At 36.9% G+C, this 14,349-nt stretch overlaps 2 protein-coding genes across 36 annotated transcripts in view; one reads left to right on the top strand and one right to left on the bottom strand.

The window, feature by feature from the left end:
- Trip12 (thyroid hormone receptor interactor 12) overlaps positions 1 to 14,349 on the bottom strand; it is a 108,940-nt gene that overhangs the window by 70,865 nt on the left and 23,726 nt on the right. The window lies entirely within an intron of this gene.
- Positions 3,839 to 3,976, top strand: LOC117722718 (putative ribosomal protein eL39-like 5). The gene has a single exon (XM_034521996.2). It carries the CDS (start codon positions 3,839 to 3,841, stop codon positions 3,974 to 3,976), a length of 138 nt encoding a protein of 45 aa, XP_034377887.1.

The raw sequence follows: 14,349 nt of genomic DNA, 5'->3' as shown, positions 1-14,349 counted from the left end.
TTGGCCTCCCCAAGTTCATGCATTGGCTCCAAGATACATATACTAACATTCTACACAATTAAATACATTAAATATAAGTAAAATGTTACATATCTCCAATAAATCACAAAAATATAGAAAACTAATTTTCTTCTTTCAAAGCAAAATTGTAAGAAGGAACCAAACTGAAGCCATTTTGAGTACAGGTGGGTCAAATAAGTTCCCAAGGCACCTAACCCTGCTTAACTGACATCCTTGTTGGCAGGTTGAGACACAAATGCTCAGCAAGTCGCCCAGGCACAGTTCAGTAACCCAACCAAGGGGAACAGAATAAGTATGTCATAAAGACATGTTCCCTAAAGAAGTCCCCTTTCCCTGAATCCTAACTGGCGTGAAAATTTACTGTGCAACTTGGCTCATATGTTTGTGGGGTTTGGGCTTAAAAACTCTGTGACATCCTGGTCTGGGGTTGCAGACCATGACTGAGATCAGTAGCAGCCTAAATGCAGTAATTTTTTATCATCTGATTAAATACTAAGATGAACATTCAAAGACCCAGTCAGCTCCTGACTCTGCTATTGACCCCGAGTGGATTTTTGCTGCCCAATTCAAATAAAGATCTTGCTTTGTTATCTGTTATCTTGCTTTTATCTGTTTTGGTTATTTTGAATTTTCAGACCCTAATAAAATTACTCTTTGTTTTTTATTAAAACTCATTAAAATATTTTTGTATTGCAAAAATTAGAATGCATTCATCATAACCTTACTAAGACCTTCAATGAACCAAAAACCAGCATATAAATCAGATCACAAAAAAAAAGTAAATTCTATGCCATCAGATTAAAAAGCCAAAATTCACAAAACTGGCTTAAACCAGCAATGCAGTGGTCCTTCCTAATATTATTTAGCTAATGCCAATCTCACTGAGAAATGACACCTATTTTTAAAAACTGCTGTACAGGGATAGCAAGACGGCTCAGTAGGTGCTGGCACTTACAACTAAGTATGACAACCTAAGTTCTATACCCCTAGGACCCACATGGGGGAAGGAGATCTATGTTAAGTTGTCCTCAAACAGGAACACTGCACTGTGGCACATCCACACACTAAATAAGAAAATTGTTTTAAGTCACTGTACAATTGCATGAAAATTATTCTATTTGTTTAAGAAAGAAGGTGATGTGTAAAGAAGAGTCCATATTTTCAGCTTTGTAGGACTTGAGGCATAGCTTAGTGGTCAAATAAATTACAAGCTTCAGGCCGTGGGTTTGATCCCTAGCACAACAGAAAAAAGGAGTATAACCTTCAAATCATGTAGGGTCTTCCTTTATGATCTCTTTATAAAAATAGGAGCATATTCCTTCGAGTTTACTATGCGCCCAACAATATAAATGTCCAATAGTCCTAGAATTAATTAATTTTTTGGTAGTTTTTCCACATATTACCAATTCTTTTCTTTCTCTTTAATCCAAACATTTGAGTAAAACTATCTATTAAATAATTTTCACATTATATTGACACCAATATTAAGCATATGGCTAGGGAGGGGAAAAAAGCTCTAAGGCCCAGCATGATGGTACATCCCTAATCACTCAAGACAGAGAAACACAGAGTAAGTCTGGTCTACTTAGTGAGATTTTAATTGGTGGTAAAGCATATAGTTTAGTATGCATGAGGTGCTGGGTTCAATCCCCAGCACCAAAACAGAACTCATACATAAGCACCCATACATAGTATTTCATATCCCAAAGATTACAAAGAGATCTAAGCTTCATGTCAACAAGTACATTGTACTTAATATTTAAAAAATAAGTAAATGACTAACTAGTTAAAAATTATATAGTTCTGTCTGTCTGTCTCTCTGTCTCTCTCTGTGTCACACACATACACACACACAGAGAGAGAGAGAGAGACAGGGTCAGACAGACTGACAGAAAAGCACACACAAACACAAGAACACAGTGTACACATCATTCACAATAAATAAACAATCCAAAGCAGACAAGAAATGTTTTCTAGATAGCAGTGATGCTGCCCATGATATTATTGTCATCTTACATGTGTAAGATAGGAGTCAGCACACAATACAAAAATCACAGTCATGGGGGCTGAGTGTGGTCAGCAATAGAGTGCTTGCCAAGCATACGAAAGCCATGGTTTCAGTCCACAGTACTGCAAAACTAAAAACAAAGAACCATCTACTGCTCAGTATATACTGTAAATAGTCACTAGTAAATAAAGACATAATAAAATAAATGGATAAAAAAGCACCCTGAAAATGTGACGATGAGAACCTGAAAAATATACTTGTTTTTGAAGTCCATATTTGTTTTATAGATTTATGTTACAAATTTCCAGAAAAGCAAATAAAGCAACAGAATTTGTCTACTACATATAACCTACTTAAAGCACTGAAATCTACTTTTGTACTGCCACACTCAACCCTCGCATGAGTAAACGAACATATAACATCAATATCCAAACATTTATCTATTTAAATGCTACTTAGCAGTGGTTTTCTTTCTGCTTATTTTTATTTCTGCAAAATTTTAATACATGTTAGTGTTTTTAAGCAGTGAGTAAACCAGGTATTATGGCACATGCCTTTAATCCCAGCACTCAGAAACAAGTGAGATAGATCTCATTTAGAAACCAGCTAGGGCTATACAGAGAGAGCCAGTTGGGGGCGGAGATGTGGTAAGGAACTAAAGCATAATGGATGTACACTAATGACTGATGATAGGAAAACTGTATCTGGTAGAGTTAAGAATTACTATACTAATCTATTTCAACAAGTATTATGAGAGGACAAATATCAGTCTGGTCTTTGTCCTTAAAGAGGTCAGTCTTATAAAACAAAGCACTCTATCTAATTAGGTGTTCTACTGAAATTCCCTCCAAACACACAAGTTATCTCTACCAAGAGAATATACAGGTTTTTCAGAACATCCAGCTTCAATTTCAAGCCTGCCTTAAAGGATGAACAGCAATCAAAAGATCAATTCAGTCACCAGCCAAAAGTAAAGAAAAAAACTCCACATGGTGCCCTGCAAATATCAGGAAGAGAACCTGGAACCTTATAGCTCACCTTAGTTTCACTCACATATTTTTTACACAGTACCAAGGAAAAGGAGAGAAACACAAAAACAATGAAAAAATGACTACTGATATATTTAGTGCTGTTGAGATCTCAGAAGAATGAGAAGGGGTGGGGGGAAGAAGGCACAACATGAGATGGCAGAGTGGTTGTTAAGAGCACTGGCTGCTCATCCAGAGATCCTGGACTCAATTCCCAGAAACCACATGGCAGCTCACAACTGTCTGCAATTCTAGTTCCAGAGAATCTGAGGGTCACCAATGCAGATTTCTGTAAATTCCAAGCCCTCCTGATCTACAGAGTTCCAAGATGAATGAGTATTGTCATGGAAAGAAGACCTGTCTTGAAAGATTGGGGGGAGGCGGGGAAGTTGACACAAGAAATGAATCCTGGCTGTGGCTCCCCATTCTCTGAGTTAGAAGCCAGCCTGGTCTACAGAGTTAAATATTTGCAATTTCCAACTAGAGAATAGTGGCCGCTCTCTGGCAGTAACCAAGGCAACCATTGTAAATCTTGTTTCTCAGCCCCCAAACAAGATAGATTAGACCTATCTATCACTACTATAATTCGGTGTTGAAGGTGAAAACTCATAAAACTCCAAGCTAAGTGGAGTAAATTTAGCAGTAATATTTACTACTGCTGACTAAATCTACTAACTACAACTTATTCAGCCAATACTGGCATAATTGCTTTTAAAAGTTGCTCAGGTTCTTCTCCTTTCTTCTACCATTATGAACACTATGCCTAATTTGGCTTCTTGCCATGTCTTCTCATAAGACTTTGGCCAAGAAACAAAAGCAAAATTGTCCTATTCCTCAGTGGATTTGGATGAAAACTGGTAACAAAATCAAGTACAACTCTAAGAGAAGACACTGGAAGAGAACGAAGCTGGGTCTGTAAGGATTCACAGTGGCAAGACTGAGGGTTTATACTGAACTGTGGTCATCAATCATTCCTACCAGATGGATTTCTACATTTTTTAACCTGGAGACTTGTTCCTGTCTAAATTAGGGTGTTTGTCCAGTAATAAAATTTAGAACCTTTCAAAACAAAAAAAGGTTGCTCAAAGCACGAACAAGTAGAGCAGAAGAATTCATGGTCATCTTTAGCACATAGCAACTTTAGATCAATATGAGCTACAACAAAACCCTGTTTAAAAAGAAAGCATGTCAATGTCCTCATAAAATTTCCCTCCTCTCAAACAAAATGAAGGTCTAGCTTCAATGTAACTAAGAAAAGAAATCAAATGGGAGAGGGGGGCCTGAGAGGGCTGGAGAGGTGACACACTGATCAAAAAGGTTCCTTCCTTCCTATATCCACCCATATTTCAACCACAGGTACTTTGAAGATCTGATACCCTCTTCTGCCTTCAATGGTTTCCCACAGACGCATACACACACAGACACACACACACTAGCACCCGCGCACACACACAGAGGGGGAAGGGAAAGAAAGAGAAAGAAGAGGAAGAAAGACACGGGGGTGGGGAGGGAGAGGGAGAGGGAGGGAGGGAGGATGAAAATGAACTTAGAAGATACTATTAAGTGGGAAAATCAAGAGACCATACTATACTGATAGTTTATATTTCACATGTAGAAGAGAAAAAGCAAATGAAGGAAAGCAAAAAGTCACCGCTGCTCAAGAGCCCTGCAGAAGTGGAACTTATGAAGATCCATATGGCCTAACTCTGATTTTCTGTCTGCCCATTTTCATGCATGAAGCTGTCAATATGCCAGATGGTAACTTTACAATCACATATTCATATTTTTACCATCCAAACAAAAAAGAAAAAAAGATTTTTGATAATTTAGTTCATGTACCTGCCCATGTGAACATAAAGTTGTAGGCTATTCATTCAAGTGGCAGGGAAGTGGACTCCCTTTGTAAACTTTGTAAACAAAGCAGGAAACTGTCCAAGCCCCTCTGCCCTCCAAGCTCCAGCAACCAGGTCTCTCCCCCAGACCTCCCTAACTGTTATAATGCCCAGCCTCTGTAAAAGTTACAAAGGTAATCTCTAGCCCCTTAATAGGACCCTCTCCAGATTATATTAAATTTAGGTGAAAAGTCTGAACAAAACCCACCAATCCCTGAACATGAAAACCCAATCCCTAAGCTCCCCAAAGCTCAGGACTTGAAATGCTGCCCATCCTCATCCTGGTAATCTCTGCACTAGAAAACTCCACTAGAGAAGAAGGCAGTCATCTCTCTAATTTGTCCATCCTCTCCCTGGACCCTCCAATAAATCTCTTTCATGAGATTTGCTGCCTGGTGTGATTCTCTCATCAGAAGAAAAAGGTAGAGTGGGGTTAAGGCTCCTAACTCCTCACAGCTTAGCTGTGGAGCTCCAATGCCTCTGCTGAAGAGCTGAGTGGTTCCTAGGCTCCTGTGTCTCAGAATATCGGATACCTTCTCACCACATCTGAGTCCCCAGGACACCTTCCCATCTGAGCAGAGTGGAATGCCAACAAAAGTCTTGTACTTTCTCTTAAAGGCTAGGCAGTGGTTAGAAGAAATCTAGTTAATAGAAGTAAACAACAACCACTCAAGATGAATGGGGAACATTCAACAGAAGGGCTGCTGTGATTAAGAAGTGTTTGATATAACCACCAGAGGGTCTATTCTTTTTCTTCTGGAACCCTGTGTAGGCTGAGACCAGGCTGGCCTTGAACTCACAGAAATCTCACCTGCTGGTATTAAAGGCTTGAACTACCACCATCGACCTTGTTTTTCAAGTAGCCTCCTACAAAGCCCAGGCAGGCCTGTAACTCATAATCCTCCTGTCTTCTCTTTCTTAAGTGTTTGAATTACAGGCCTATGATACCATACCTAGTGGTATAATGTTTTTAAAAACTCTAAAGCAAAGAGGACCTTGTCTACTTGAAAATAATGTTAAGCCTACAAAAGGATACAGGAAACAGTTACTGGCTTAGTACAACATGGTTGAGAGTCTAAGAAACATAATGGCAGATGAACAAGCAAAAAAAGGCCAGACAATGAGTTTGCCTGCAGATCCACTGTAATAAATGTGTTAGGAGAAATTCAATGTGCTCTGAGATTTCTGCAGGATTGCTAACATAGACTACATTAAAAATTGAGTAAAGTAACCTGCCACCAAATGTGACAATCTGGTTATGAGATTCAGGGCTCACATGGTAGAAAGGAAAACCAACTTCAGAAAGTTTTCCTCTGATATACCCCCAACATGCATGCATGTAAGACACACACATAAACAAATGTATTTTTAAAGGAATGTTTATATAGTGACATTTAAATGAAGCAATTGTTATTTGCAGATATAGATATGCAAAGCATGCTCATATACCTAGTAAAGCTTCTCATATACCTAGTAAAAATTAGCAAGTCACACTATAGTGCAATATCCTTTTTTTAAAAGAAGTCACATACAAAGCTATGCTAACATGCTCTTACCGAAGTCGTCTTATTTTATAAAGATTAGGTCAATACCGTATATAAACTCTTAGTATTTATAAAGTTGTAAGACTTTAGAGTGTGCAAGTCTATATTTCCTCTCATTTATCTACTGTGTAAATCCTATCTTGCAAAATATTTGAGAAGGATCGCCTCATTCTTCTCCAAGCCAACCATTAAAAACTAAGACTGTAACTTTTTGTGTAATAAATTTTTAAAAGCCAGATAAGCAGCATATACCACGGAAGAGGAATCATGTGGTACACTGGAGAAAAGACAATGTCAGCACTAAACTAGCTTCCTTCCATTTTCCCTTTATTGTCTGAGGTCCCCAGCACACAAGATGGTTCTAGATCTTTCCTCAGCAAAAGGTGTACTTGCCACAACATCTCCTAGATGGCTCTAATCTAGCAAACTGGCAATGAAGATTAACCATCACTTTGAGACAACATAAGCGTAACAATGAAAGTTACTTTTCTTAATTACAATAACTAACACACAAAACAAGTTGCAACATAAAAATTTTAACATGAACACATTCTTATTTTTCTCTGCCTGTTCATCTTGACTAATTCTTATCCGTTTGGGACCAGGAATGTCAATCAGTGATATAGTGCTTACCTAGTAGAGTGTACCAATACCCTAAGTTCAATTCCTAATACCACAAAATTTTAAAAATTAAATTAAATTTAAATTTTTTCAATTCCATAAAGTACTAAAGAAGTTCTAGACACATACATTACAGAACAAGTAAACTCTGTCTATTGCAATAATCTGTCCAATCATGAAAGAAAAGTTTTGTCCAGTGTGTGCTCAACACTTTAAAAAAGTGCAAATACTTAAATTAAAAGATAAAAACAGCTGGACAGGATACTGGATACACATGTTTAAATAGCTATATTCTAAACTGAATTTCAAAGACAAAAATCAAGCTCTCTAACCCTTCTCTCTCTCCAACCCCTTCTCCTTTCTCTACATGTTCCCAACCAGCCTCTTATCTTTTTCTAACTCTACTCTCAACTCCCCTTCCTATGCCCTAAATAAATTCTATTAAAAAAAAAAAAAGACAAAAATCAAAATGCAACTTAAAATTTAAGTCTATTTGTTTCCATATAACTAATACTGATTTTTCAGAATCTTTGCTTAAAACCCGCACATGTATTGTAGAGTGAAAAATTATAAAGGCCATCTTATGAAATATGTGTAAATTTTCGCCTTAGACCTTGGGCAGAAAAGCACCTGCCAGCAGGTTTGGGTCCATCTAATTAGTTACAGAGGAGGGGGAGTTACAGGACAAAGACCTGTTAAGAACATCCCAGAAACTGACTGGCCAAGGGAAGAACTACACCCTGCCCCCATGGTACGGCCTACTAGTGTTCAAAAAAGGTATAACAACCAATCCTGTGCACCCGCGCAAATGTTCGCTTTTTCCCTACCCCGCCCATATATAAGCGCTATGCCCCTGAGCCACGAGGTCAGTCCCTCTATCCCCTATGTGAGATATGGGGATATGGGCTGGCCCAGAGCTCTGATTTAATAAACCACCTCATGTGCTTTACAGCAAGACGGTCTCTCGTGTGTCCTTTGGGTGCGTGCTATCCTGTGACTTAAGTAGACCCCCTTTCTGGGGAGTCCCGGACCTTTCAGTATTTCTGAGTATATATGCAATTGTGTGATGCCATTATGCAAATATAGAGATTAGAGAACAACATTTGAGTGTCAGTTTCATCCTTCCACCATGAGAAATCTAGTAATAGAAAAAGCTCACCAGACGTGGCAGAAAACATCTTTTCTTGCTAAACCAATCTGCCAGCCTTAAAACTCTTTAAATTATTAATAAAATTAGGGGAAGAAAAAAAAAAAAAAAAACAACCTAGAGCTCTGGGTAAATATATCAAATATAAAGTAATAATTAAAATTTTGTAGGACCAATTTCTGAATAAATGTAAGATAAACTTAATAAATGTAAGATGGATTCAAACATTATATTAACCAAATATAAAAATTATGAAAACATAAGAACTCAGGAAAAAAAAAAGCTACTGTTCTTTTAAGAGAAGAGAATAAGAATGGACTTAATTTTGCAGGCCTCTATACATTAAAACATACAAAAATAAAATAAAAATGTCAATGCCAGTGAGATAAAGAGCTACAATTAGGTAACAAGCATCTCTGGAATTAAGACAAAGACCATCTAATTTCATCTGGCTGATATGTAACAAGATTTTCCTTCACAACAATCAGAAAGGCTTACCTTTTGCCAACAAAAGCATCTTTTTCTGTACTGCTTGGGATGAAGCTCTAGCTAAGTTGACAATGCTTTCCCAGTATTCACTAGGCCCAGTTCGATCCCCAGCACTGCATAATCATAGACTTTGCTAATCAATACCAAGAACATCTCAAGTACATGAAACCCTGTCTCAAATTAAATTAATAAGTGTACGTTCTATTAACATTTTGATAAGTGGGTGTACACAAATAGGACTATAAACTAAACCAATCTTTTTGATAAAAAAAAAACTCAGCAACAAAACAAATTGTTAAAGTCATCAAAATATTCATGTTAGCATTTATAAATTCATTTTCAGGATTAAAAAAAAAACCTCAGGCAAATGCAGTAATAGGCACATATTCATAGATAGATAGATAGATAGATAGATAGATAGATAGATAGATAGATAGATAGATAAGCAAGTAAGCCAGCCAGCCAGCCAGCCTTCAGGAAGTGGGAAAGGGCACTAGAATCTCCTCCAATCATAAAACTTCAAAATCACAGAAAAAGCACATGGGTATTTCAATTCTCATGTTGAAGAATATTATAGAATTCTGGAAAATTAAAAATTAAAAATTAAAATTCTGGAAAAAAGTATATACTAGGTCAGAGTAACTGATCATTATAGTCTTTATTACTCCTACTATAGTATTTTATGCTGAAAATTCAGATATAAAAAAAGAAGAAAAGTAATAAAGACATGGAACAGAACTACATTCCATGGTTATCTGAGTGGTGAAACTAAAAATGATCTTATTTTCCTGTAGTTCACCATCTTGTAGTCATACTTTTACTGTAAAAATAGGAGAAATTAGCATTGACACAATCTTAATCAAAGTTGCTATAAATGTTCATTTAATACCACCATTTGCCCACTGAGAAAACAGGTGAAAGCACACTGTACAATTTAAATGATACTGCATGGCCAAGAGGGAAGGGATAGCCTACAAATACCTGTGCTAGAAGTGGAAAAGGCTAGAAGTATCCCTGAGAGCAAGCCAACAGAGAAGCAGTGGAAGGAAGTTTTTTTTTCCTAAGGAAGAAAAAGAGAACAGAAAAGAGAGGAACAGATCAGCTATCATTCAAAAACTCAAGAGGAAAGAGAAGAAGAAAAATAATAGGAATAAGATGTCTAGTTCATTACAGACAGCAATGAAAGATGTAGAATAAAAGGAAACAGTCAGTCAGAAAACACTATTCTCTTTTCTTAGGAATGAATGTAAGTTATTCTTTCAAAAAGGTAAACGGGTCTGGGGTTTGAAGTGATGGCTCGGCTAAGAGCACTTGCGAGGACCCAGGATTCATTTTCTATCTAAGCACCTACATGGAGGACCACAGTCAAATGTAACTCTAGTTCCAGGGGTTCCTGTCATCCTCTTCTAGCCTCTGAGAGGCTTACATACAGCATGCATACATACATACATGCTAGCAAAAAGAAAAGAAAAAACACAAAATAAAAATGAACCGTAAAATATAAAAAGAAAAGATTTAAATTCAGTTACTAACCAGAGACTATAATCCCAAGATTCAGGGAACTAAGGCAAGCAGGTTCAAAATGGGCCCAGCCTAAACTAAACAGAGAAGCCTTGTTGAAGTGGAAAAGCAAATAATGAAATAGAGAGCAACTTGACAGGAGGGCAGGTTACTGGAAGGCAACTACACAACAGTGGCAGCTTAATCCTATATGAAAGAAAACAGCAAACTGAATGAAACTAAATATAAAAATTCTAGTAAATAGCAGTGCACTGTAGGAGGTAAAGGCGCATGCCTTTAATCAAAGCACTGGGGAGACAAGAGGCAGGTGGATCTCTGTGAGTTCAAAGCCAGCCTGGTCAGATTTCCCGGAGAGCCAAGGCTACATAGAGAAAACCCTGTGTGGAAAAACTGTGTTTCTCTGTCTTAGAAAAACAAAAAACGAGGAGAAAAACCTACTAGTTAAATGCTAAGCTGAATGAGAATATTCTTTGGCTGTAAGTACTCCTTTCATCAGAGATAAAGAGGGCTCTGCAATTAAAAGAGGCTGACATGATTCAACTGACTAAAAATCAAGCAGTTTAAAATCAAGTTTACCTGAAACTGGCTGTATCAATTGAGCTACCTTATACATTTATTAAACAAGAATTTCATACCTGCTCAGAGTTTCCATGAATCTCAACTGAGAGAAAAAGTTTTAAGTATAAAACACACCACTATAGTGGTATTGTGACAACTCCTTTATTATTATCATTTCACTCATTAGATCTCTCTAACAACACATTTTTACAAATCCACTGTTCCTAGGCTGGAGAGATGACCTAAAGGTTAAAAGCACTTCACAATCCCAGTACTGGGAAGCAGATAGATGCAGAAGGATCTCTGTGTGCCAGCCTGTTTTACAGAGCAAGTTCCAGGACACCCAAGACCACATAAAAAAACTCTCAAAAAACAAAGAAATAAAACACAAAAACAATACAAAACAAAAATCAAAGGAGCACTAAAACTACAGCTCGTGGGGACCCAACCCACTTCTGTTACATATACACACACAGAAAAAACTCATCTTCAAACTACAACTGCAACTGTAGTTTATTTACATTTTATTTAAAATGTAAATAAATAAAATAAAAAAATTTAAAAAGAAATAAGACGCTAAGCTTAATAAGTAAATAGGACCTCTTTGTATATTACTTCTCTGAAGTAATTTTTCTTTGGGAATAGGATGTCATGAACTAGTTATGTTCAAGATGATGAGCCTGAGCTTCTGATCCTTAAATACTAGGATTATAAGATATGTACCTTGTCCGGTTCACACACTACTGGAATCCAACCCAAGGCTATGAGTATGTTCTGGAACAAAACTTTCCAAGAAACTTTCCAAGGTTAAAATCAGCTGGAAAAATAGCTTGGTCATAAAAATTTTTTAAAGGAAAAAAAAAAGAAAAAAGAAAGAAAACAGTTGTACTTCCAGAAGACCCACTTTTGATGACACCCAGTACCCATATAGTAGCTTACAACCATCTGTAAGTTCCAGAGTAGCTAACACCTTATTCAGGCCTCCGTGGGCATCGGGCATACATGTGGTGCACAGCCACACATTCAATAAAAATTCACAAAAATAAACTTTTAAAACTTAAGTTTTAAAAGAAAATTGGGGGGGGGGGGGGCTAGAGAAATAGCTCAGTAGTTAAGTGCACTAACTGTTCTTCCAGAGGACCTGGGTTCAATTCCCAGCATCCACATAGCAGCTCACAGCTGTCTACAACCCTCATGCAGGCAAAACAACAATGCACATAATTTAAAAATAAATTTTTAAAGAAAGAAAGAGGAGGGGGGGAGAAAGAAAGGAAGAAAGAAAGGGAGAAAGAAAGGAAGAAAGAAAGAAAGAAAGAACGAAAGAAAGAAAGAAAGGAAAAGAAAGAAAGCTAGCTAACACTAGAAAGGTAACTATTAAGGAATTGAAGGAAGGCAAAGCTACAAGAATCTTTACAGGTTTCCTACCATTATTTTCAAACATTTAAAATTTTTATTATTTTTCTTCAAAAAGAAACATAGGATACATGACCTGAGGACTAGAAAGTTAAAAGCATTTGTTGCTTTGGGGGGGGGGGGGTGTCCCAGATCAAAGATCTGTGTATATCACAAGATTCACAACCACCTATAAATCCAACACCCTCTTCTGAGCTCCATAGGCACCTACAGTATGTATGTATGTATGTATGTATGTATGTATGTATGTATAAACACATACAGAATCGCTGAATTTAAACAGAGTAAGAATTAACTAAATAAAATAAATAAACGAATAAGGATTGGCTTAAAAACACAGGGGGCCAGGGAGTGTCAAGTAAAAGTATTTGACATACATGAGTCTGCCAACCCAAGTTTGCTTTCAGTAACACATATAAAGATGGAAGGAGAAATGATTTCACAAAGCTGTCCTCTCATCTACACACACACACACAGCATAGCATACATACATACAGATCATGCACATACACAATAATGAACTTTCTTTATATTTAAATTAGAAACTTGACATTCAACAATCTAATGGAATTCCAATTATTGTATTTTGATAAGTTACTTAAACCAAAACAACTCTAATCATAAGAACTGATGACTTCCATTTGTTTCTGACTTTTCACAGGATATGAGTGAGACAAGGTCTAGCTACATAGCCTAGGCTAATCCTAAATGCTGTGCAGATCAAGAATGGATCAAATTTGGAGGGTTTCCCTGACTCCCCAGCAGAGTACTGAGAATACAGGAACGAGACCATGTCCAAACCAACTCATTTATAAATATGTTACTGTAAGAAACTGCTTAAATTTCATAGAATACTGATGTACAAACACATAACAAAATGTTACTATGGATATTAGGAGCAATGTTCTTGTATGGCTCAAAATGTTGACAGTTCATGTACCAAAAACATATACCTACACTTGTTCAAAAGATCTAACTGGCATGAACATATAAACACATGTACTTACAAAATTAAAAGTCTTGACAACATGCCAAGGTCAATAGAAATATTTAAGTAGATTGTGGAATTAATTTTTCTTTTACTTGTGTATTCCCTATTTTGATCATAATTATACTTATCTATATCTCAAAACTGGGTATGGGGACCTATATATGTTACTACTACCTAAACTGTAGTGTTGAATACTGAAGACATAACATATTTTCATTTTTAACAATATATGAAATGAGCAGGGTAGTAGTGGCCCATGCCTTTAATCCCAGCACTCATAAGGCAGAGGCAGGAGGATCTCTTGAATTTGAACCCAGCCTGGTCTACAAAGTAAGTTCCAAGACAACCAGGGCTACACAAAAAACCTTGTATTAAAACCCCACCAGCACCAGCAGCACCAGCAGCACCAGCAGCACCAGCAGCACCAGCAGCACCAGCAGCACCAGCAGCACCAGCAGCACCAGCAGCACCAGCAGCACCACCACCACCACCACCAAAAAAAAAAAAAAAAAAGAAAAAGAAAAAGAAAAAGAAAAAGAAAAAGAAAAAGAAAAAGAAAAAAAAAACCCAACATAGGAGCTAGGATTAAATTCTCAAATGTAATGTTATTCAAATTAATACCATCAGCATAAAGGTAAGTATGTCTGTTTCATAAACTGAATATAGAAAAATAAGAACTCTACACTAAGTATAACACTTAAGTAGGCACCGTACAATACTATTATCTTAAGTATTGTACGGTGCCTACTTACGTGTTATAATCAGCACCTCAAAGAAACAGACAGACCCACCTAAGAACTCAGGAACTAAAGATCTTAATCCAAAGAATTGCAAATTCTATGGCAGAGGCATAACTCACAAAGCTATTCTGGCTTAAAGACCTTACACATAACTACACTGGTAGTTAACAGTGAACATGACAATTATTATTCATTATTTACATTTGACATTCCTATTTCTTTTTAGTAATTTACCAATATACATGACTGCCTCAAACTGTTAATTTAGGCAATCTCTCTAAAATAACTAGAATTCACTGACCCACTCCAAGCTGGTATCACTAGATTAGAGAACAATGCTTAACTAGTTCTGAGCACTTCATAAACAGTGACAGTC

The sequence above is a fragment of the Arvicanthis niloticus genome, chromosome 17 (assembly GCF_011762505.2).
Source record: "Arvicanthis niloticus isolate mArvNil1 chromosome 17, mArvNil1.pat.X, whole genome shotgun sequence".
Classification (NCBI taxonomy): Eukaryota; Metazoa; Chordata; class Mammalia; order Rodentia; family Muridae; genus Arvicanthis; species Arvicanthis niloticus.
This window is presented reverse-complemented; position numbering and strand designations above follow the sequence as displayed.